The sequence below is a fragment of the Megalops cyprinoides genome, chromosome 13, assembly GCF_013368585.1.
Source record: "Megalops cyprinoides isolate fMegCyp1 chromosome 13, fMegCyp1.pri, whole genome shotgun sequence".
In the NCBI taxonomy this organism is placed as follows: Eukaryota; Metazoa; Chordata; class Actinopteri; order Elopiformes; family Megalopidae; genus Megalops; species Megalops cyprinoides.
The window spans coordinates 26,651,203-26,677,336 of record NC_050595.1 but is presented as its reverse complement, the minus strand read 5'-3'; the positions used below and the strand labels follow the sequence as shown (position 1 = coordinate 26,677,336).

General features: G+C 45.4%; 1 protein-coding gene and 1 long non-coding RNA gene across 3 annotated transcripts in view; one reads left to right on the top strand and one right to left on the bottom strand.

The window, feature by feature from the left end:
- Positions 1–669: 669 nt before the first annotated feature.
- LOC118787669 lies at positions 670–1,444 on the bottom strand. The gene is made up of 4 exons (XR_005005388.1): positions 1,376–1,444; positions 1,253–1,277; positions 1,126–1,160; positions 670–985 (listed from the first exon to the last, which is right to left on the bottom strand). It is a non-coding gene; the product is annotated as an uncharacterized LOC118787669 (long non-coding RNA).
- Positions 1,445–9,704: 8,260 nt separating this feature from the next.
- Positions 9,705–26,134, top strand: part of myo1ea (myosin IEa) — a 52,972-nt gene continuing 36,542 nt past the window's right edge. For both annotated transcript variants that reach the window (XM_036543521.1, XM_036543519.1), the window contains exon 1: positions 9,705–9,981. In XM_036543521.1, coding sequence (XP_036399414.1) covers positions 9,979–9,981 — 3 coding nt within the window. In that variant the 5' untranslated portion in view covers positions 9,705–9,978. The remainder of the gene's footprint in view (positions 9,982–26,134) is intronic.

The following is a 26,134-nucleotide window of genomic DNA, read 5'->3' as shown; positions in this document are numbered from 1 at the left end:
ACGTATATGGTGCATGGCAACATGCCACAATTGAAAAACCCCTCTTACGTTAAAAGTGAGCTTTGTCACAACTGAGTGTTTGCTTTGCATTTTACCAAACCCCTTGCTGCTTTATGGAAGTTCTTTTTGAAATTGATTCAGCAACACTTTCGCAAATGTTCCTGGAACAAAAAGATCTGTTCCCTCACTTTAACTTGAACAATAGTGTAAAAAAATATAGAAAATTAATGTGCCCTTCCTTGTATGTTAACTAGTTAACTAAAATAGGTTCCACATTGAACAGGCTGAACATTAAATTATGTGTGGAAAAATGTTTTGATCATTTTTCACATTGCCTACATGAAAATTAACATTACATATTGCCATATTATCTTCCATCTTGTTGTGTTACAGAGCTTGAGAAAGCATAAAAAACAAACCTAGCAACCAGTCTGTAATCATGCAAAATAATGTTTAAAATGCATGTCAGAAGTTCTTCCAAAGTTGTAATTTGCATATCTACTTATAAGGGAACTGTTGTAAATTATGTGCATGCATGCTGTGCATAAACATATTATTACATTAAAACAGACAATGACAGCAAACAGTGTGAAATGTCTATGCCTCTAAAACAAAAAGCACAAGCTTGAAGCCTTATTCAGGTATAAAAGATCTGCTCCCTCTGTGGATTATTGAGAGATGTATGTGTACGTATCTGTGTCGTCTTTGACTTTCTCATACACGTTGCGTGCTGTGTCTGCGGTCCCCTCGGGCTGTTTTCCTTCCCGGACAAGGTGTTCAGGCCGGGGGCTGGAGCCGTCTGTGTCCTTTCGTGGAGACGAGGCTTCGTAGGTAGAGTTCAGCCTGACTATGGAGTAGACCTCATTGGAGGGAATGTTCTGGCCCCCTGCTCTCTCTGCACTGCCTGCAGGATCCGTGGCCAGGGCTGACAGCTGTACCATAGAGTATGGCTCAGCTTCTCTCCCAGCCACTGCGTAAGGGGAACCTACACTCATGAAGAGTAGGGAGGAGGGTTCTTATTAAAGTGATGATGATTATTCACCGATTGATGATTAATAGATGTGGCTGGAAGGGGTTAAAACTCATATTTTGTGACTGTTTCAATATAACATTAAAGGAACTCACAATCAGGGTCGTTTGTGTCTTCTCCCCTTCGGTTTCTGTAAAGAAAGATATTAAAATAACTTATTAATTATTCATCATAACTATGGTCATGACCATATTTAAAAGCTAATTAAAAGCTGTTTATTACCTTTGCACTCTTACACATTTTGTGTCTAAATGGAAAAACAAATCCTGGTAAGAAACATGGAATAGACTTTTGAAATAAACTATAAAGCATAATGTGATTAAAAGATATGTTGGGACTACTTACCCTTAGAGATGATGCTCTTTGTCATCATATAGATGGCAAGGACAAGAAGAATGATAATTAAGAGGGCTCCAGCCACATACAGAGGAGTATACTTCGCTGCAAAAACAACAAAATAAAATTAAAAACAACACTTAAATACGTGAGATTATGATATAAGTTAAATGTAACACAGGATGCTTGTTGATTTGATGGTCAGCAGTACAGTTAACATCTGAATATGGCTCCCCTCAACACCCCTTCAAACTGTAACTATTGATACACTGGTCTTAACATTGATATTCCTCACACATCCAACTTTAGGAGTGCATAAAGATCAATAAGCATATGTTTGGATCAGTACACAGTATATAAATAATTATGGAATAACTCACTGGAGTCATTTGAAGATTGAGCTGGTGTTGATCGTTCATTCTTTCCAGGCGTTACTGGCGTTACCTTACTCTTCACTGTTACTGTGATATTGGTAATTATCCCCCAGTAGCCCTTTTTACTCTTGATCACATTTAAAGCACATATGTAGTGTCCACTGTCAGAAATATTGCTTTTTGTGATGGTCAGGTTATGGATGTGGGGGTTATCGAGTGGAGATGGTGAAGTAGTGTTTGTAACCCTGGTGAGGTAGTCTTTTTCAAAACGACAATGGTGATTGTATTGTCCATCATCCATAACAGAGAAATCATAAGAATAAACACATGTACTGGTGTTGCCATTTGTCTTGATCCAGTACACCACATAGCGTTGGTTTGAGAACTTCTTTGTGATGTTGAATTTACACATTAGATTAATCTGCTCTTCCTCAGATATTTCAAGTGGATCTCCTCTTGTTATTTCAGACTGGGGCTTTTCCACTGTGGAAAAAAGCAAGACTTTAGTAATTAAAGGACTGTAGCAAAGACGAGAGCAGTCACCCCACCCAGCCTCGCACCCTGCTCTACGGGGTACCAACCATGCGACTTTGACCGCGACGCCAAAGAGCCAGGCTCGTTGCTTTGGCAGTCAGAGTGCATACTCCACTGTAGTGACAGCACTCTGTCACACTGCCCTCCCCTTCTGGAAGCACGCCCATGCACTTCACGCACCGAGGCGTCCCTCATGCATTCCCTTGCCGTACTTCTCCCATCCCAGGGTGCCCCACTCACCAGTGCTTCACCCATCTCTGGAGTCCCTCACACCGTGCTTCACACATTTCTGGGGTCCCTCACACCGGGGTCACCCTAACCTGGGGGTCCCTCATACAGCTCACACACTGGGCACACCTCTGATGGCCTCGCGGCAAACCATCCCACTTCTGGGAGCCTGGAGCCTGGCTCTTTGGCGTCGCAGTCAAAGTCGCATGTTTGGTACCCCATAGACTCGGGTTCTAGGCTGGGTGGGGTGACTGCTCTCACCCTTCACTACAAGGACCACCAGCAATTTGGGACAGCAACAGAAAATAGAAAACAACAGTAGATAAACATGAGCCAAACAAGAGGTTGTGTAAATTTTGTATGCATGTTGCCACAACAGTAATAATCGAAATACCTTGCATTTGCCTTGTGCTTTTGCTTCGCTCAATGTATTGTAATGTACAGCACAAAATACACTATTTCTATCTTACATCAATATAATAAGGATATGTAAAATAAGAAATTTCCAAATACGTCACATTACATCTACAATCTGCAATCACATTATCGTATCCATGAATGTCTTGCAGTTATAATTCCCAGATGGTTTCTACTATGTTAGTTGTAGATCTTCGAAAACATTTTTTTCAGTTGAGGAAACATATTGAGAACTCACCCAGTGGCCTTGCAAGTGCTAAGATGAAAGTGTCGAAGTCTGATTTAAATGGATATATATGTTTTAAATCAAATATACTAACACAACTAAAAAATCCATTCACTTTTTCAGGATCAAATGTCCAACACTTCCCTCTTTTTCTATTATTGTGTGGTTCTTCGTCGTTGTCATCACCATCGTCATCATCATTCTCGTGATCATCGTCTGCCTCGCAGTCACTCTTACAGTTTTCACGGGTGACATTTCTATCCACCTCGTTGTCATAGTCAGTGTCAATTTGCCAGCCTTCGTGTTCACATGGTATTCTCACTTTTCTTACTTCTTCTTTGCTCTCAAGGTAAAGGAAGTATGTTTTTCCTTGAAAGATAAACCAGTTTCATAAACTTACAAACAAATTAGGACTCAAAAAAATTAGGACTACAATCAGTCTTCAATGTTCTCCAAGCGAAACGATTCCATCGAAACAAATATTTAAAAGCCTGATAATGTATGAAAGTTCATTAATACACCAATGATTCCTACAGGCTTATCACAGATTCTGAGTATTTTGAGTTAGTGAAAACACACATTCCCTGATACATATAAACCATGTTATTAAACACTGATCATTTAGAATTCCAAGCTAATAACACCATTTTAAGTATTATCTATAATGTTCACAATTATCAGCATGCTGTTACATGGCTGTTGCACTGCTACTAATATATTTAAGTCATGAACGTATCCCATATTTATAATTTCCTGCCGATGAATTCTTTTAAAATAAAATTAGCTTTAAGCTCTACACAAAAGATTCCTCACCCCAAGCACCCTCTGCTGCACAGAACATTTTTGTTTTCTGCTTATATATTGTATATCAAGAGTAATTTTCCCTTCTGATGATAAATATTATCACAATCACCTACCTTGAGCTTCTTGTGAGAGAAGTAGCAGAAGGCTAACACACAGAAGATCCATCGCTCCCTGCTGACAAGCTAGACCTTTAGTGAAGAAATTACTTGTGAAGCTACAGTGGTTAAACACATACAGGCAGCCTTGCCTAACCGAACAGGAAATGACCATCCTATTGTGCCTTGTTTCATAATAAATAACTATTAAACGAGTTAAATACAACATGGTGATATCACATTTCATTTTTCCATTCAGTATTCATTTCACCAGAAACTGTCTGATCAAAATTAAAATCCCTTTGCAAGAGATACCTTGAAACATGGGGGACTTTGAGCTATAGTCTCTTCAGGCAGCAGCCTTCATTTTACAGCAGAAATGAAACCATGTGATTGCAATGGCTGCTAGTTGCTGACACTAATAGTATCAAGATCCTTAAAAAAGAAAAGGAAAGAGAAAGATGACAATCTAATATTATTTACAACTACCAGTTTGGATAACTGAAAACATGTAGCACACACTGTTTGCAGGGTGGCTGTCTACAGGATGTGGGCTTCAAAGATGAACTATTTGTGAAAGATGTGATTCACTACTTTCTTTTTAATACTGTTTGTGCATATGCACATCTCAGAACTTTTAATCAATCAGATGAAGTAATGTTTTCATTCTCTGTATTGTGCAGTGTGGCCAGTGGTTCCTTTAAAAATGGGTTACATTTTTAATTGAATGACCTATAGGCTGACCACTGAAATCCATGTGGTCAATTGTTTAAAGTGTGGATACCTGACCACTAAAATGAAACCATTTGTGGAAAATGAAAACGTTGAAGGCAGAGCAAATGACAACGAGCCACATCACATTGTATTGCAAGAAGGTTAAGAGAAAAATGATGGAGGAACTTAAATATTAGTTTTTGCAACCATGATTGATCAAGAGCCGAAAATCAGCATAAATGGTATAAATAAGTAGGAGTATAAATGGCATAAATAAGGAAGCTCAGATCCTCTGATCGAAAGCAGGACAATTCAGGGTCAAAAAACAGAAGTGATGATTACAGCAGTATCCTTGGCTTCCTTTTTAACCATCTGCAACAACAGCCAACCACAAAAAATTGGTCACGATATATAGACATTAAACACCAACACGCACACACAAACACAAAACCTCTTCTTAGTCACACTTTAACTGTAGACATAAAACACACAGAAATACATTTAGTTTACATTTAGTGACTTATAGCTATAAAGTTCCTTAGATGAAACAGAATATGTCACCAATTTAAGATAAGGAAATTGAGCTATGCTTGTATCTTGTATCTAATACTCATCAGGTGCAATCTATCTGTTGTTTCTACGCAGGTAGAATGAAGCCAGTGGAATCAATCTGCATTGTTAGAGCCTAGGCTATAGTTTTGTAGAGCGGCTATGCTGTGTCTTCATAACCTAGGGCAAAAAAGTTATTTTGCCTCAAAGTTTTACTGAGGAACAGTCAATTGTCAATAAGAACCTGTGACCGTTTTTGAAGATGCTTCATTGGCTTATGACAGCCGCAGATCACTTGGTCTGCTACGTGGAAAAACATTTTTCTTTTTTTTTCACAAAATTGTCTGACCGAAAGTCTGGCATATAAATGGGAAGCACAGGTATACTGAATGACTGTTCCAACATACCTTTTTCAATTGCAGTCACTACACCCTCATCTATAAAAAGGTTGTAATACACCAACTGAGGTAATAACATTACCAGATATCAGATCACAAAAACTAAGCTCTAAATTTCAATTCTCTATTCTTTTCTAGAATCATTAATATCATTCATCTGACACCCAGAGCTAACATTTTAAATATTATCCATTTAGACTGTTAGATTTTCACTAAAGCACTTTGCTGAAGAAATTTTGGTTTACCTTGCTGAAGAGTCTTACTGTGGTCCTTGGAATAAAACTGCAAAGCTTCTACACGCAAGCCCAGCCCTGCAGCCACAGTCCAACACAGCTACTCGGATGGTGAATCAGGACAATGTTTGCCGCTCCTCTTCTTGCAGCAGGTCCCGGTTCAGAGGAAGTGCTTGCTGTACATATAATTGCAGCAATGCATTATGGCATTGTTTTCAGGATGTCCAATTTGGGCATGCATATGGCACAGTACAGTATTTGCTTTGTGTTTTTACCAAATCTCTTTCTCCTTCGTGAAAGTTATTTTTGAATTTGTTTGATTTGGCTACACCTTTGCAAACGTTCCTGGAACAGCAAGTTCCATTCTCTTCCTTTAGGTGGGGGTTTCCCCAGTCAAGCTAAACCGAAAAACAAGCAACAGGTTCGGTGTCTTGTAAAATCAATAAAACATCTTTTGTAACACCAGCTTTCCAGTAGGTGGCAACAGTCTCCCTCCAAACCCCTTTATCTATACTGCAATTAGGTTGACTTCTTTCCAGACCAAAGCCATGTCAAGTACATGTCATTTTCAACACATTCTCTGCAACAGTCAAGAATGGCTTTCTTTCGAAAGGGACTTAAATCTCTATTTCTCCAAAAGCAAATACTGGCCTTAAAGTGTCATGAATTTGAAAAATGGGGGGAAAGTGATGCCAGGAAAGCGAATAGAGAAATTCATCTGAGGTATGAATTTTGAAGGACTTATCCCAAGTGTCACAACATTTCTGTCTTCAGCTTACCTATTCTGCCTAAAAAGTTAACATAATGTTGCGTTACAGTCTTCTTTAACATTAGATACAAAAGACATGATTTTTATCCTGTACCTGTCTATGTACACCTGCTAGTTTATTTTTATAGCGATGAAAAATTAGAAACTGATGGTTTTTTGGCTTATCTCACTGTCTTATAGCTACTCCATGGGCTTCAGAACTGCTTTTCTGCCTAACATGTCTTCTAATAAAATTCCTTTGTCTCTTTATATTGTCCTCGTATTACCTGGATTTCTAGGTAATACGAGGATTAGGTTTTTAGCACAGCCACCTGTAGTTAAATGTGGCTGAATGTGTGAGTTCTACACTGTGCCTTACTTGCCAGAGACCAGTATATTTGGGACTTCTCAGATTCCAGGACAAAAGGTGACTCTGTGACACTTCAGCCACCCCCCCCCCCCCCCCCCCCCCCCATTAACACTAGCCAACATTTAAAACTCTTGATCTCCCAGGTCTGTAATCATTAGTAACTTAAGGTACACTAGTGCCACTTTACCAACGAATTTACCCATTTACCCTCAATCAAGATGACGGTTATGGGAGTCATCCAGCATTCAGCTATGCTGGGTATTTTCCAGAAGCAAAACCCCTTACACAATGATGCTGGTGTGCCACATGTCATTTTTTTTTCTTTTTTTGACTTGTCACGCAGGTCTCCTTCAGAAAAAGCAGTCATGCCACACCCTTTTTCCGCCCTGCACAGCCATCCTGTAAGGCAGCATACCTCTCGCCCGTGAGGCAGAGAGGAGACGCCGCACGCCCTGACACTCCAGACCGTCCGCCCGCGTAGAGATGCGGCGGGTCTGGTTCCGCCCCCGCTCCTGCGTCTCTGCTGTCCGGCACGCGTGGTTCACAAAAACGACAATAACGACCACAGACAGCGTGCCAAATGACTTCGAGCGCACGATAAGAGGACTTGGAGATCTTAAGCAGTGCATTTAAGGTCCAGGTTTCTTGAGCAGAATTCAGCACCCTGGAGATAATGTCAGCAGTGTTGATTTTATGCCAAGCTTGGGCGTCTATAATCTTCTTGGAACAGTGAGCCCCTGGGGAGGCAGGGCCTCCAATTTATAGCATTCAGATTTTTATAATGCCAGTTTCACACTTAAAGAAAGGTTAGTTGCTGATGTTGCTGAGGTTAGTTCCTATCAGTGTTGCTGAGCAAGAACGGCATGCATGACATCATGCAGACGCCATCATAAGAACATGGCTTTGTGATTCTTAGAGCTGCCAGTATGTGCTCAATACAAACCTTGCTGTGTAAGAGCACAGCCTGCTTCTTTCTTCAAGACGGCTCATGTTCCCGTTTCCTTTGTCCACACTTCCATACTCAAAAACACATGCTGAAGGTACCTGCGTGTTTCACCCGTCGCTTGTTTGTGAGAAACGTCTACCCTGTGCTCTTTGTGCGAAGCCTGATGAAAAAGATGGGTGGTCTGGAAGAGCACATTCTGTGTGTTGCAGCCCCAGAATATATGTTTTTTTTCTCTACTCTCTAGTCTATCATGCGAATGCATAAAGCATTATTCAGCCAGGACACACAGCATAGGGCCCCTGATGTGCATGTACACGTTTCATTAAAATGGATCACAACTTTGTTCCCCAACTCCAGGAGCAGGTTTAAACTGACCTAATGCGTGTCATTCTCACCAGGTCAAATTGCAGCAACAAGCGGTGGGCACAGAGCTGATTGCAAAGCGGCATGCTGACTGCAGAGGAATGCAGACCTGGGGAGGGATTTTTGCATAATGCAGATGGTCCACTGAAAGTACACACGCACAGCCCCTTAACCTCATATCAATGCCTGTAGAGTTTCAGGCTCACACAGTGTATATGAATCTACTGGCCGCCTAAGAACATGTTTTTTTTTCTTCATTATGTTTTGTTAACTAGAAGTGAACAGTGAAAATGGTAGAAGAGAGAAAAATCTGTGGCTCGACCTTACAGCATTTTCTGTCCATACAGAGCGGGGCCACAGTTTAAGAACAAATTTCTAGTAGATCAATTTACTTAGCTAACAAATTGTCTGAAAATAATAAATAAACTAGGAATTCTGATCAATACCACGTGTAAGAGAGACGACAAACCTAACGTGTCTTTACCATTAATGCTGCCCAGTGAAAATTGATTATATACCCTGTTCAATGTTTAACAACAGCGACACTGAAAGTGAATTTATTTTTAGGTCTTCTTGACGACATATACGTTGACGCAAAGACGCCCAACTAGAATTCGTCAGGCAGAGCCTTTTGAGATGGCAGACATGCCCTCTGCCCAGATGAGGTACCTAAAGTCACACATCAAACAGTGTTAGGGGTTTCTTCTGTGTTGACGTTGTTCGGATTACGCGCCACTGTTCAAATGCTCATCATCGCCCATTGCACCGGCTGATAAAATCTGCATATGGACTGCTCTGAGACACTCAAATGGTTTAAAATCAGAACATTTGCGCAGAATATCGCAAGAAACAATAATAATAATACAGCCCCAATTGGCTATACGTACTAGGACGCAAATATCTACATATTCCAATGTTCTGTTAAATTCAAGTAAAATAAAAGCAAGTTTTGGTCGTATTTCGGAGCGTCATGCTGTCCCAAAATTTGCGGAGATTCACTGATATGTATTCAATCTGGATTGCTCAAACAATTCAGCGCCCTGGGACATGGCCGATCCATCCACATACAGATCTCAGTGCACTTGCGCAGAATTTTACGCAGCATGACACCCTCAAACACGATCTTTGTTTTGAGAGCTCTTTGTAGTTGCAGCGCAGCGCTGCGCAATATGGACTCCCTCTAGCATTTCTCGAGCACCGGTAGGATTCCCTCTGGAGTGACGCGATGATGTGTGGCTCCCATTGGCTGGGGGCAAAAGACGAATTCACCATTTATGGATTGTTTGCCTAGTGAACTCCACCGACTATTAGCCGCCAGTTAAACTTTGCCGTCCGCTGGTACAGTCTGTAATGTATCTGTGCGCGTGTAGATGATCGCTGCAGTTCAACAGTAACTATGGGGAGGGGGAACGATTGGTCCTGAGGAGATTCTGACTGTCCCGATTTGGAGCACTGCAGGGATTCGAGTGTGCATTGGATTTTTATTTTCCTATCTGTTTTTAGATTTGTCTGATCGAAAACGATCGCTTGTAGAGATTAATCAAGACAACGCCTCCTCAAAACGGAATAATACATCAGAACACAAATAATCCCTGTAAAAGTAAAGAGAAATAATGGTGAGTGACTCTTACAATAAGTCCTGTTCTGTTGCTATGTAGGGGCTGAGAAACGATAGTGACGAGAGAGCGATTTTTTTCATGGTAGGTAGGTGTAAAGACTTTATGTTGGGGGAATTAGGTAAAGCAGTTTATCAGTTGACTGTGAAAGACTGAAAACTCACGGTTTTATGTTGGCGTTTATTTGTGGGATGAGAAACAATAGAAGCAAATGTGTTTCAGCTTTGTGCATGAAGGCAACAATTTTTGAATCGAAAGTTATTGAGTCATATAAACCCACATGTGCTATCTCTCACACAGTTAACAGCTCATTACTTGCTTTTTATCTAGGCATGATAAACAACGAGCACGAGCAGTATCTGAATTAAAGCGACCACTTCAAGGATGCTAAAGGAACAGTAACCCGAAGCCATATATGTCATCTGTATCTATGATTTGAATGTGTGTATCTGTATACTTAATTCGGCAGATTTATTCGAGAGTATCTTGTATTTATTCGACTTCAAGTTCAACCTGCTCGCTGTAGGTGTTGCCGCGGCCACAACAGCACAGACCGCTCACATTTACGACCTATACTGTGCTGTAAACGCTCCAACTATATTCGAGTTTGAACTGTGCGCACGGTTAGGGAATTTTCCTTGACGGAAATCAAATTCTGCTCATTTTGCGATGAGAACCATAAACTAATACACGACCCAGAAAAACAGACTTTTGCTAATCGTTCTTTGTTGCTTTGTCAGCTATGACCTTCGAAACGTTTGCGAAGGTAAGTTTGATTAATAACGGCAACATTTCTTTTCTTGTCGGCTGTGTTTATCCGGCGATGCAGTTATATGTTGAAACGGCCAGGTTAGGCTACCAGTTGTTTTGGAGTGAATCCCATTCTTTGGCTAAGCGTTAACCCATATGTATAAACTTCCTTAGTTTACCGGACACCTACTGTCATCCACAAGGTCTGTCGACACACGGGATTTGAATCCTTGCGTTTTAATTACCATAGTTTTTCGAAGGAAACCGAACGCTCCGAATGTTAGCTGTAAAGCTATTGTTTTGGTATGAGCAGAATTAAATTTGCCCTCCAGTGTGAAACTGATAAATGATAAATATGTATTTAGGTAGTTTCAAATTGGGTTTATGACATTGGTGGTAGATTAATGTACGGATGAGTAGGTTGGACCTATGCCTGAATGCAACAGCGATCCACTGTCTGGCACTGTCGCTGCCCTGCTCAGTAGGTCATCATCCGAGTAAACGGATCCCTGATTTGAAATAGCTGTGATCCTCTGAAGTCACTGCTATCTCGTGTCACCTCGTCCACCTACTGAATTACAGTTTGTATTCGCACTTTCAGCCGGCTTTAGGGATATCTAAGAAACACCTCTAAGGGTACACAAGACGTGCTCAAAATGAACACAAAATCCTTCCTGTCCAATTGGGCGAAACGTCTACGAGTGGTGTTAAACTACGGTACCACTTTCATGCGGTTTATTACCTCTTAGCCTCTTTCTGCCTGTCTTCTCACCAGCCGCTGTTTAAACATGCTCTTAAAGTCGGTGTGTTTCACTCTGTACTCTGCTCTGCAGCATTTCCCAGGGTTTATTTTAGATTTCAAACCTTGGCCATCGAATGGGGAGCAGCTGGGGAAGCCTGCTTGCAAATAAGAAATGCAGTGTTTATGAAGACAACTCGCCAGCAGTACAGCTCAGTTGTTTTAGTTGTGTTTGCACAGGTCTGCATGTTACAGTGCGATGTGATGCTTAGGGTAAATAGCCGACTACTTCATTCTCCTAATAGGTGACTTATTTAGTGTGGGAAGGTGGGGTGTTAGGAAAAATGACCCCCCCCCCCCCCCCCCCCCAGCAAACAGCCTGTGTCCTTCATTTCACATTTAATTAAAGAGGCATTTTAGGTCACTGTGAAGGACAGTGTCTGAACGCAGAGTGTGCGTGTTCACAAACTTATCACACAGCAGCCGGCAGCCTTCGAGGGATAGACTTACTGCAGTACGTAATGGCTCAGGTTTCAGACAGGACCCTTGTTTATCGGTGGTGGTTGAAACACCTTTGAATGTGATGAACAGCTCAGATTCAGGGTGGTAAGAACCAGAGTGCGTTGAAGTGGAGGAGAGGTTATTTACGGATGGACAGTGTCACAGACAGCTCCCGCTCGCTAGCCGCGAGAGGCGGACACACCCTTGCATGAATAAAACCGGGTGGCTGTGGGAGAGGAGATGTAGGTGTGCGTGTGCGTGTGTGTGTGTGTGTGTATTTGTGTTTTTTAACCTGGGCTGGACTCGAGGCTGGGCTCCTCAGGTTACAGCAGAAGTCACCAGTGTGCCTGAATCACCTGTAGAAAGCCCTGCAGAGAGGCATATCCCTCACAGCGGGGCCTCACCTTTTGTGCTTTGAGACAATGACAGAGGCCTTTGTCACCAAGGTGGAGGCCCACATTGGATATCATGTACAGTATTGAATTTCGAATCTCACAGATGATTGAAACGGTTTCGTTTTCTGTATCGGCTGTGGCATTCCCGTCCATCGGCCGTCGCCTTTGACTTTTAATTTCGGGCGTCACTGTTCTTCATCACGCCTACCCACCTTTCTCAGTAACAGGTGTCTCTTCCATGTTAGTTCAGAGCAGGCTTGTAATGTTATTGTCCTCCACAGGCCTGCATTTCTCACATTGTCTCGGTACAGAGGAACAGGTCAGTCCTGTTCTACCGCGATCTCATCCCTGCTTCTCAAAAACCACCTATTAGGATGAAATATGCAGCCCGCAGAACTAGTTCAGCATGGGAGGAGGGATGGAAATAACATTTCTGCAATGCGCTGTCAGCAAAGAACTAGACTCGTGACATTTTTTAATCATCTGTGAATGTAAACGCCGCATCTGTGCTGATGGGAGTGAGGTGGGGGTAAATTCAATTAAAAGAGCTGGTGCACAGCCATCTGCATAATCATGTCCACTGCTCTTCTCGCACCCTTTGCCAGTGGAAACGGTGTGGGAAGGCGTTGACGAATTGCATATGCTCCCACACCACTTCCTTGTGATAGTGACGATTTACAGACCTACATTTTATTAGCATTGAGAAAGTTAGCCTCAAGTGGTGGGCGCTTCATAAAAACACATCACTGACAGCTTGTCAGTTCTGTGTGTGATAACATGAGTTGGTCACACTCTTGACAAAGAGCTCAGCATTTTAAAGAGGTTCTCCTTTCTCGCTCATTTCCAGCAGTTTTGGGTGTCGTGTGGCCGGCAAACCCAGGGTTTACCTCAGTGAGCGAGCGTTGAGCAACCTCTTGTAGTGCTGCCGCTTTGGGGGTAAAGTCCATAGTTAGAGGCCGTGGAGCATTTTTATATCACCTGTTAATTCTGCCACCAACGCCAGAAGCCTAGAACATGGCTCACACTGTGGCCTTTGGGTTTGAGTCTGCTGAATATGATACTGAGCTAATATTTGACGTCCTTCACAAAGCTTAGGGAGTCAGCTAAAGAGAGCGATATTTATTTCAACTGCAGCTTTTTGTGGAAGTCCTGACTGCAACTCCTAATCTTACATTTAAAACAATATGAAAGGGGCTGGTTTTGCTATTTCATTTAACATGATTCAAAATGACAATTAATGACATATTCTTATATCCTTAATTAATGTCAGTTTTTTCACCGTAAACCTAAAAAATCCATATGCTACATATTCATGTATCGAATTTCCCTCTGTTTAGCTGTAATCCAATTAGGTTCTTGCACTAAAACAGAACATATGTATTTGTTGTTTGTTGCTTGCAACCTGTGTGGTTGTATTCATTTAAATCAATACCCTTTTAGGTAAAGGGCAAAACATTTATAGATTCTGTTACCCCTTGAATACAGATGTAGAAAGAGGCTCTTTTAAGTGGTTCTTGTGCCTTTATTCACAAAGGCCCATATATAGAGGCCTTCCCAAAAAAAAAAACCAACCAGACAACCCAAACAAAGTCGACCAAAAACGCTTCACATTTCGCCATTCCTGTCGCATTACGCTGTCCTGTGGCATCCGCCTGAAATTTTCAGGAAAAATAATCAACAGGATGAATCACCACGACACCGATGCAGACTTCCCGCACTCAGAAGCTTCTCGGGGCGTATTATGACCGTTCAGGGTGCTCCAGTATTTGGGTTTTGTGTAAAGGAAGAATCCGTCTCCGACTGTCTGGAGCACCAGACGGTAGCATCAGTCACAGGCTCTCTCTCTGCCAGATGCTGAATAGTAGGTCAGTATGACAGCATATGTTCTGCATTACCAGCTCCTTTAGGGAGGTGCATGCCTAGTTACACCCCCCCCCCCTCGCCCCCTCACCCCAATTCAAGGTCTGCAGTTCATTTTCTGCAGCGTGCGGCAGAGAGCTGGCGCAGGAATGCAGCCCCTCTCTGGAACAGACAGAGCGAGCACTTCCGCAGGGCTGGGGAACTCGTTAAGCTATGGGCACTGTTATCCAATAAACCCACTCTCCTTGCTGATCGATCTTGCGTGTCGGGGCCTTTTTTTCCCCCCTCCTCACAAAATTCCGAGTTCTCCCTGCGTGTTTCAGAAACGGTCCAATTGTGAAGGAATGGGAAAATGCCTCAGGTGGGGAGGTGCAGGCTGTTGGGACAAAAGTGAAGAGACTGGTCGCGCGCTCTTTTAGCTGCAGGTCTCAAGTAATATTAATGGTCACAATTCCGGTGAAAATATTAGAGATGTAAAATTTAAATTCCTTGAAATTTGGAGCTAAAAGAGTGTGCTGTATCAGACTCCTTACTTCACAGCACAGCATGAATTAGCGTAGATATTTTCATTTGCAGACTGTGGTCCAGGACTGATGGTAAATGGATGTGAACTAGCATTACTTCCCTACTCTTTTCTGAAGGGTGTTGGATTGGATTTGCCAGGGCTGTTTGATGATGGGTTTGGGTTGCCTTCACAGCATCTGCTCAACATGATATGTTATGATTAGCCTGAAGTGTCTGTGGTTTTTTCAGAGAACAAAAGAAGTGAAAGGAACTCATGAAACAGAGCAGGCTTTGATGTTATTCTTATCAGAGTGTTTAACATAGCATTGGCACAGTTGCAGTGAAGACCTGATGCTGACCTTTGCTTGCTGAGGAGTATGCTTTGCTGCTAAACCTGCCCTGCCAAGTTTAATTAAAAAGTGCTCACTCAGCACGTTCTTCAAGTCAGAGGATCTTTTACTTGGCGTCCATTTGATGTAAGGTCATCATCCCTGTATCCTCCCTGTCTGGTATTCAGTTAGCGGGCCTCTGGAGTAGATCACAGCGGCAGTTTGTCTCGACTTGCCATCAGTCTGTCTGCTCTAAGGTGGCTTAAAGTGGATGATTATTTAAATTTTTTTTTTTTTACCAGCTCACTTGATTTTGGAGGTGTGGCCTTGTGCACTCCCACTATCACCTGACTGACCACAGGAATAAAAGCTGACAGTGTGGTTTTTTTTTTCCATGCTTTTGATTTAGTGGGTTTTTTCCTATTATGATTCAAGGTGAGAAAAAGCGGTGATGGCAGGCTCTACATTTTAGACCTTTCTGATGAAAAAGTGTTTCCTGGGTTTAATGACCTTGCTACTTTCTTGAGGACGGTTATCTCACAGTGATACAATTTCGCATATTTGTCTGAAGCCTCTTTTGCACTTATCTCAAACTTGGCGGAGGAGAGGGCACCTCTGTGCCAGCTGTCAGTCCTTAGTACAGGCACATGGGGCAGCGGTTTCCTCCTCGTTACGCTGTCCAGCTCACCATCAGTCCCTCAGACCTCTCTCCTGTCTCACCTGGCCTTCCCTGCCGCTCTCCTCCGCGCAGCTCTCGGTCTTGTCTTACTCGTTAACGTGATAGCCGTGTTCCCCCCACCGCCCCCGCGCAAGGCCAGGAGTCTGACGGTTTCTGGCCCCGGGACAGCAGGCTGTTCCACCAGCGCATGTCTTCCATTAAATGAAGAGGGACAGTGAGGCGGGTGCCAATGCTTTGATCGTGCACACGCTGCCCGAGCAGAACTCAAACAGCCCGAGAGACATCCTAGGTTGCACACAGACCTTAGGCACCTGCTTATGTCTGAAAATAAATTTCAGTAGATATTTTGCTGATAGACGTTGATTGATTTGGGAACTGGCTCGGCATATGGTCTTTCCTTAAGATGTGCGGCCAGCACATCACAAACCGGCCCCTAAAAATAAAAATATAAAACCCTCACTTCAATCTTAATCGGGTCTTTAACTACGAAAGGTCTCGGCTGCTTATACAAAGCATCTTTTAACAATTTAGCAAAGATACGACTCCATATAGCAGCTCTCAACATTTGAACCCATATTGCCAGTGACGTCAGGAGTTAGCACGTACCATTTATAGCTGCCCATAGCAGGGGATATTACTTTGACACTTTTTGGCAGAGTGAGAAGTTTGGCCAACTTTTTCCAAACACTCACAATTGAAAACATCCCTTCGCTTGTTTGTAGTCTGCCCTCCTTCCCCTCTGGTCGTGTGGTCCTCGGTCCCGGTTCCGCACCAGCTGTATTCCCGAACCCGGATGACACGGCTCTCTGTTTGCTCAGCGTCACGGAGGCGCGCGCACCGCGAGGCCCCTCGCACGGTGACCGGGTTCCAGCGGAGAGCGGCCTGGCGCTCGCCGGCGGGGCCTCGTCCAGCTGCATGACGGGCCCGGACAGATAAATAAATGCTCAGCGTCGCGGGCCAGCGCGGGCAGGGTTTCAGTTACTCATTACAGAAGCGAGGCCGCGGCGTCCGCCCTCTGAGGATCTCTGTTTGTTTTTGCTATGGGCTGGCTCTGTAGACTGAAACTGCAGCGGGGTCAGTGACACCGCTGTTAAAGCCAGCAGCTGGGAAAGAAGTAAACCGCCCCACGCCGGCCGCCCTGCGTGTGCAGACAAAGTACCAATCGAAACTACGAACGTGTCAGCGTTTGTTTTTAAGGTGTCCTCTCAGCAAAGCGCAGCACTTTCCCCCGAGTATTTGCTGTTGTTTTTAGGCATTGTTTCTACTGAGGATCTACCTTGAGCATCTCTAGGCCTGGTTTGAGCATTATGCGTCAATGTGTGGTTTTTTTTGTTCCTTGATTTGCCCCCCGCCCCCCTTTTTTTTTTTTTTTTTGCCCTTGCCTCATTGTCCGGAATTCCAGCCCCCACTTTCTGCATGTGTGCCAAACCGAACAGGGTTCCCTGACCGAAGCTGGCTGTCATAAGTTCATTTAGACAGCCATGATTGTCACATTGTGTTACCATACCATGCAGTGTGTGCTACTTTTGGGCGGGTCTGGCGGTTGACCTGCGTTGCCAGTGATGCACTCCTGCCACGACTGGATGGAAAGCTCCATGGAATGTGACAGATTTCGCAGCACACCAGGCAATAACACAGAAGGAGAAAAAGTTGCGTGGTGGCGATGTGGGTGGTGTAGAAGACACCACGGGCTATAATGGAATGCAGCTGTTTTTTTTTTTTTCTTCAAACCCTCCAATGCTCCCCTGGAGTGGAAGATGTGTACTCTTGCCCTGTCCCCATGCTGGAGGCTGTCCCATGTGATCCTCTCTTTGTAGAGAAATGAGCCTCAGGTAGAGCAGGTTGCCAGTGAAGTGACCCATGTGAAGAATTGGAACATTTCTCGCTTTTTGTGTAAAAATTACCGCAGTCTGCTTCTTTTTCAATGGAGCGCTCGCATGTGTCTTTTTTCCGGGGGGAAAAAAATCAAAGCCTGTGATTTGACTCGCTTGTTTTTTTTTTTGCCCGTTTGTAGTGGCTGGGAACCGACGTCAATTTCACGTCTTTCCATTTCTAATCTCGGAAATGTAGCGCTTTACTAGGCGCACTGTTTTCCCCGGATATTCCTTACATTTTTTTGACAAGCTGTTGCGAATGGGTTTGCCGGAACATCTGTGCTCAGTTCTGTGACCAAAAGGGTCCATGTTCAAAGCCGATTTGCATGCCATTTGCGTGCTGGTGTCTTTTGACACGTCAGAGCGGATGGAGCGAAAATGTCACGGTCAGTCTAAGCTGAGATCCCGCTCTGTTTTCATCTCCTTCTCCATTATCACATCACCCTGTTGGCCTGAAATCAGCGGTTCTGATGACTTTAAAGGATCTCTGGCAATGGCAAACTGAAACAGAAAATATGTGCCATGGTTTGGCCTGCTGTCTTACAGCAGAAGCTTACCAACCATGCCAAAATCGCCTGGTGTCACCTGGCCAAACCACTTCAAGGCATTGGTGTGCACAATATGCACCTAGCTGTGTTTGTGCTTGAGTCACACATTCACCAGCCAGCTAAGGAAATTATGGACTGTTGCTGAGGCAGCTTGAGAGCTAGTCATGTAACAGACGGGGTAGCTTGTCTCATGCATTAATGATTTTATCCGTGCGGCAATGATTTTGATTGATGAGCTGATGAAAAATGCTTCCTTATAAGGATAAAAAATGAAAAAAGTCACAGACAAAGCAAGTTATGTTGCATGGCTGCATTTTCAATAGCTCTTGGGCTCTGGCTAGATCAGTTGCGGTTAAAATAAACATATGTATAGTCATTAAATATTTGTCTGAAACATTTCTTAAAATCATAGCTGACAAGCCAAGATTACCAATATAATAACAGCACAGCTAAATGTAGCAGTGTTTTCTTTATCTGGTTCAAAGACTGTAATGCAGAGGATGTGGTATAGCTAAACATAACTGGCTAAAGTCGACAAAACAAAGAAGTTTCAACAAAATAGCGGTATCTTGCTGAGAAATCGCCTTATGTTCTTTTCAACAATCTGATACTGCAGGCAGCCATCACTCCTCCGAACTCCACAGGGAGTAGCCCCCCTGCTGGGTAAAATCTCGACGGTTACAGAACGGTCACAAATGGGGATTAGCTTCACCGGTGTCCGCCTGACTCTTGCCTCAGATCAGGAGGCTACCTTCCTCAGACCTGTTTTCATATCAGTAGAGAACGGTCGAACAGGCTGCCGCCCATATTTATTCTGTAACACAGAAGTCTCGGTGCTCTCAAAGTGTTTGCAGTTTGCTGTCCTCTCCTTTTACGTGAGCATTTCTCATTTGAACCAAACATGTTTAGCTATATAAACTCTCCATTTTCTGGAATGTAAATATTTGTAGTTAGCTTTAGGCTGGATAAGCAGGATGTGCAGCCTTTAATTTGAACACAGATTAGGGTTTAGTGTGAAGACGCCCAGGGTTGAATGGATCGCTCACCTGCTCTTTTGGGCAGTTGCTACTGAGACGCTGTCTGTGGGTTCCTTGACCCTTTTTTGTGTAACTGTCCAATCTGTTAGATGGCTGCTGTACGTGCCATGCATTGCACCAGTCACTGACTGGTCTTAAAAAACACGGGTTAGATTTATATTTTGGAGATGCAGTGTATAAATACACTCTGATGATTATTTCCAGCCTAAGAGAGCCTGCATTGCAAGGCATGTTCTCATGAGTTAGCATGTACCGTTATTGTACCATTGTGTTGGTTATTTTTGAGGTGGACCAGTGGACCTTGGGGTTTGTCCGTTGAACATATGGTATGAAAAAACTGTCTCCATCTCCCCCTCGCTGGCTGAGCACCTCTGAAAGGAAAGAATAACTCTGAGGAATAACCTGCATGAGCAAAGGTCCGTGCCAGCACTGTTTGGGATTGATCACTCTGTTTGTTTTACGTGGGAAAGAGGAATTCTCGCTGGAGGGGGTGTCGATGACTACTTCCTAGGCATTACCGGGAACTGGGGCGTGAGTTGTGAGCCTTCTTGGTCTCCTGCCAAGACCCTTTTCCCGTAGGAGGTGAGTAAGAGTCCTATCAGCCATGCTTGATGTGAGTTGCCATTTTTAACCGTCACTTTGAGAACGCTGCCTGTAGTTCCTCCATTACGCGGCAACAGCAACCCCAGCAGATAGCCAGCATTAGTCTGGAGAGCTTTACATTTACACTACATTTCAAGCAAGACAGGACACACTGCCAGGCACTGGCATCTGCATCTCCTAACGTTTTCTGTAAATCCCTTTGTCGTGCACATGGCATATGAAAGGTGGAAATATGTACATACAGTGTTTACAGTGTCCTTGTGGGAAGGGGCAGTAACACGCACACCCGCTGTCCTTTTAATAAACGGGTTAAAAGGAAAGCAATAAGGGCCGACGCTCTGACTGCGCTGGTGTTTAATCAAAGCCCCGTGCGTGCCTGACTTTGATTAACTTCTCATTTCTGCTTCTCTTTTGTGGGGTGGCAATATCTCCCTCGCTCTGTCGTGCATCTGCGCTCATTTGTAAAGCCTTGTTTAGACAGGCCGCCTGTGTGCGTGTGTAGCCGGTGTGCAGTCGGTGGCCCGCGTTTGCTTTGCTCTCTGTGTCCACAGCACCGGGCGATATTGCCAATATTGATTCATAGGGGAGTGCGGGGTGAGCGTAGCCTGGAAGGCGTGGCCTGACAGGATGAGGTGGCCGCTGTCATGCGGGGCTGACGCCCTGAAACGGAACTCTCCTGGCCGCTCCTGGTTCCCCTCCGCACCCCTGAAAGATGGCAGTGTTCTCACCTGCTGCCTCTTGCCTCCATTCGTCGCGTCTCTCCCCACCTGAATGGCCTGCTTTATTAGCCGGGGGAGGAGGGTTAGAAAACGGCTTCTGAACTCGGTGGAACCCGAGGAGGAGACTGAAGTGCACCTTGAGCGTTTTCTTCAGTAAATATACAAAGGGAGCTCTTTTTTACCCCTCTCTCTTCCCCTCTGCATTTGCACAAGGCTTGCATTGCACCCCCTCCAGCAGCTCCTGCTTGGCGGCTGATGTATTCACCATCTCTCCCAGGCCCCACACCGCGCCCTCAGGCCTCTGCAGGCTATTTCCAGATATCTCCCTATCACTGTCAGGTGAGCCCATAAAACCAAATGTGCTGAAGGCATTAAACTCGTCTTTGTACCGAAGCGCTCCATTGGACAGTACCTTTGACCTCTGTCAGCTTAAGTCGCTCCATGCCGTTGACCATGGTCCAACTTTATATTAGCGTTGCCGTATAGCAGAGTGAGAGATCGTATGGCTGTGGTGCACAATCTACACACACGCCAGGACAGCTAGGAAAGCGTCTCTGTCGTTCTCACTCTTTTACGTTCATTCAAAGCCTGGTCTTGGGAGGTCCTCTTTTATATTTCCACTAAATGGCCAATTATCTGAGAACCACAGGCCATGAGCGCTCCTGGGCTGAAGCCTCACCAGCAGTGTGTGGAGTCTCCCCAGTAGAGGCTTTTTAATGGCACCGGACTTTCTCCCTGGAAGCGGAGTCTCATTAAAACAGCAGCTCCTATATTAGTGAGGAGGGGCCGGAGCCCCTGAGAGACTTTCAGAGCTGGAATCACTGCACCCAGCCACACAAAAAAGCGTGTTTACCCTCAGAACTCCTGCTTTTACTGTAACTCTTTTCAAAGGTAAAAACACACACCGCACACAAATGGTTGCTCGCCGTGTTTTCCTAGCTTGTCTGTAAACGCAAGCAAAGCAAGGTGATTTCAAAGTGTTTCTTCTAAATGAAAAAGCCTTTTTGGTCAGTTAGATTCTTGGATATGAGGTGGCATCTCTGTGTAACTCAAATTGAGCCACTGGATGTGTTGGCTTTTAGCACCGACTATAGGAATGGCTTTGGCTAGGATATGAATCCTAGGCAAACGTTATTAAATGTGGTAATATACTCTGAGAAAACAAACTCAGCGGACTGGCAGATGTGGTGTGGCTGGCGCCTTTGTTCGAATGCAGTTGACTAACTTTCGGAGCATGCTGCCCATTTCCGGAGCCCCCGACCACACAAGAAAACGTATTCATCGAACTTGAGTACGGCACCAGGAAGACGGGCCAGTTCCTCTGCAGTGGGCTTAGAGCGGGCTCAAAAGGGTAGAACAAAGCACAAACGAACAGAACAGGACATTTTAAAAGTGTGTGGGAACGAATGTTGCCAAAGGAAATTGATAGTACAACCGTGCTGATAACCCTTGATTTCTGTGGTTATTTTTTACTCGGTTATTCGTTTCAGTTGTAGAGTGGCAGTTGCTAGAAGTCATGTGGGACCGATTTAGATGCGATAACCAATAGCGGGAGGGGACCTTTCAGCATTGTTTGAAGCGCAGGCACAGAAGGTCATACAACAATATGGAAGCAGGAAGTGTGCGAAGGCTGATTCTTCTAGGTGGATTCCAGAATGGCAGGGCCGAGCTCAGCGGAGCGTGAGGAACACCAGAGTGCGTCTGCTCGCAGCGAGGGTCCAGAGTGAGCGTGGGCCCGCTTCCTGCCGCGGTGGCGGTCCGAGAGGGGCTGAAACCTAAACCGGCATGAATGGGAGCCGTCGCATTTCCCAAGGAAGCGCACTTATGAATGGGAGGCCTATTTCACACGCCGAGTCATTAACGTGCGGCAAGAAAAAGAGCACCGTTAGATTCTGGAAGGGGAACGTAATGGGAAAATGGTGCACCCTCTCTGCATGTCATCTGGGATGGTCCACACACAATCCTCTAAAGGCTTCACGGCTCCGTTCATTACGTTCAGTGATCTTTAATGGACTGTTTTTTTTTCCACCATGGTTTGGGAGTGGGGGGTGTGTACATAAGTGATGACATCACAATCAGAAGGGCAAACGGCTCAACATGAAATAATGATGTCGGATGCATTAGCTCCCGCGGGGCTGGGATGAGAGTCCCGTCTCCATGGTGTTATTGCTGCCTTTGTTTTGACAGATGTCACGTTAAATGGTGACACCTGTTGAGGAAAAAGGGGGAGTGGAAAGAGAGAGCAGGGCAGAGGAGCTTGAATTGTATCCTTTCCCACATTTCCAAATCCCCATGGTGATGTTTTGGAACTCCACCCATCTCTTTTAAACATCAGCACCGTTTCCTCTCCTGAAGAAAGACAAGGCAACACCTGCCCTGCCGTAGCCCACGGGCCTGGGACTACCCCACTGGCTCCATACTTAATTACTACTGCAACACTCCTGTTCAGCAATCTTCTTTATAATAGGCCTTGATATGACGTTTATCCAAAGGAGCACCAGAACCTGCAGAAATGATCTGGGCACATGAAACTGGAGAATTCCACAAAGGCTGTGAGACTACGACAAATAACTGGTTTCCTCATCTGGATTTGTTCAGCTGTTGCAAACTGAACATACACAGAATATAGATAATTGTGTTTTATTTAAATGAGACCATGTACAGCGTTGTGTTGTGTTTTAGAAAAACAAAGTCACTGAAATGACTTCACGGGATCAGCTTTGAGTACACAGTTGTTTGCCGTTTTCACTTTGTTGTGGCAATAGGCGGCCGTCACAGCTGACATCCTCTAAAGTCGTCAGGCCTGTGTTTTTGCACTTATTGTCGAGCTGGCAGTGCCAGCATTAGGCCCAGACTGGGTCGGAAGCCTTCGGACTTCCTGCGGGGAGAGGATCTGTGTGTCTGAGCCAGGGGAGATTTCCAGCCTTGGCACTGGCGCACCGCCACTGGCATCGGTGTTGCCAGCGGCGACCCGCCGTGCCCCTGCCGCTCGGGGCAGCGAACCCCCCGCCACCGATGCCGTAATCCGGCCAGGCTCCGCCGCCTCTGTCCGAAAGTTTCCAGGACAGCGGCCCAGGGAGAGCTTCGGGGCGGCTGTCTGGGGCGCACTTTGATCCTAATGATAATCCCATCCCGCTGAGTCATCTCCGGTACCCGAACCCCTGCACTGAATCATTGTTCTTCCTGTGCTGCCGTCTCCGGGGGAACGGCGATGCCGGGACGATGGGCTCGCTGTTTTATGCATTTTGTTGGGTCGTTATACTCAGCGTCTCTCTCTCTCTCTCTCTCTCTCTCTCTCTCTCTCTCTCTCTCTCTCTCTGTTTCTCTTGGTCGCGCTTGCAGGCAGTCAGCACTGCGGCCGGTGGTGCTCTCCCAACAGATGTGGGTTTGCAGATATGCTGACTCAGCCGTTATTCCTCAGCAGTAATACAACCCAGGTGGGAGGATTGTTTAGAATGAATAAAAACTCCTTCCCTGGCCTCAGCGCCCCATCCCCCTGCCTGCCTGCCTGCCCTACCCCACCCCCCCCACCCCAGAATTTGACATATTGGGCAAAAACTGAGGTACAGTTTGGATTGAACCACAAAGCTGCAGTACAGCGTCACAGCCGTGTGAAAGTGTCAGGACTTTGAGTCGCCTGTGGTTGTGGTTGCCATGGGAACCAGCAGAAATGCGCAGCCCTTGGTCAGAGGTCGGGGGTTAGCGCTGGTGTGAGGGCTGTCTGACCTCCTCCTGACCAGGGCGAGGAGGCAGGAAGCGTTAACCAGCAGCACAGCCTCCTGGGCCAGATGGAGCAGCGCTCAAAGCTGATTGGTGGGTGTGGCGCTGGGGGGAGGGGCGAGGCCTTGGCACGCTAGTTAATTTGACAGATTTTTCAAAGTTTACGAGCGTACATGTCTATGCAAAGCTTCCGCAAAAATCCTCTAATTCTTTTTCTTGATCCAGCTCTGGCACCAGCGTCCGCCCTAATTTCTGATGCAGGACGAGGCCCCGGGTTCAGAACCCAGCCCTATAAAACTGCCGCTTACATTCCTTAATGCTTGCCTCTTGCGGCGCTGGGAAAACATTTTTTGTGTCACTAACTCCCCAGTCTACCACCAGCACCCATTCCAGTGCAAATGTACCTTCAGCGCAACAAGAGCACCGGTGTCCTGGCTTTGCCGAAACGGCAGGGTCCCGTGTTTCCGAGCCGGGCCCCCGCCGAAACATGGAGGGCATCAGTGAGGGGGGGAGCGGATGGGCCCGCATGCGGAGGGGAGGCTCCTCGCCGACCCTGGGCCGCTTTAACTAGCGCTACAGTAATGAGTCCAGTCTCAGTTTGTTAATAACACACTGGAGTCTTGGCTGGTGTCTCAGCCAAACCACAGGCTGTTGGCCGGGACGCCTCACAGCTGAAACGGGGAGGGAGGAAAGGAGGGAGTGAGTGAGCTTTGCCGGGGCAGTGTATTGTTCAATGATTTTCATTTCTAACTGTTACAGCTTCACACCAAGCTCAAACATTTTTTTTTCTGTGTGATGAATGAAATTACAAACAAGTTTGTATGCATTTCATTCATTTCTAGAAACATTAATGTTTGCATGTGCGTAATACATACATCCATACATGCAGTAGTGTGTGCATACATGCACACGTGCATACATTTGCGCATATATATGGGTGCTTTTGGCTTTGTGTTCAGCCATTTATGGAGGATTTTGAAAAGATCTGGGTCACTGAGCAATCACTTAATACACTCTTTATGTCCTGACACAAAAGAAGGGGGGATTGCATCTCATGCAGAGTCGTGCAATGGAAGGTTTACTGTTTTTTATTCTGCCGGTACAGTACGTGAGTTTTGGGGTCTTTGCAGACGTCAGCTTCCGTGTAAAAGCCAGGGAGGGGAAAAGAGAACAGAGAAAGAGAAGAGAAAAGAGGGGGGGGATAAAGAGCCGCCGGTTATACTGAATCAAACCCAGCCATTTCCTGTGCCCTGAGCCTGGCTCGGCACTCTCCATATATGGGAATGGTATTTGCATGAAGGAGAGAGCCGGCCTATGGATCCAGGCCGGCCCTTGAATTCCTCAGATGCTGTCAGACTGAATATTGGGAGCGGGATCTGGCCAAACCAGGACAGGCCGCAAAGTGAACCCATCCGCGTCCCCTCCCTGGCACGGGCCAGGCCGATCCCATCGGCCCTGCGTGCGCTCGCCCCAAAGCCTTAGAGGTTACTGCGGGGACCGCGTTCACATCCAATTTTCGTGAATGGACTTTTTTTTCGTGGAAGGTCTTTAGAAATCAAAAGCAGGGCAAACGGCTGTGCCGCTAATTGGCGCCCCGAAGAGCCAGGCGGTGACTGCACTGCCGTAGCTTCCTCCCTCTCCCGCGTCTCCCGCGAAGTCGCGCTCGGCTCCATGGTGACGTTGTTATTGTTTACTCCTCCGGGTACCCTCCCTGTGGAGTGCGGCGGCCTCGGACCTCATCATTACAGACCTGCCTGGGCCCCGTCATTGGCTGTTTGTTCCCCAGCCAGGGTTAGCGGGAGGAACCGCTCGGCGGTAACCAGGACACGCCGCGGCCGTGTTTGCCCGAGAGCCAGGTAAATACGCTCCTCTCAGCGGGCCTTCTCTCTTTCGCG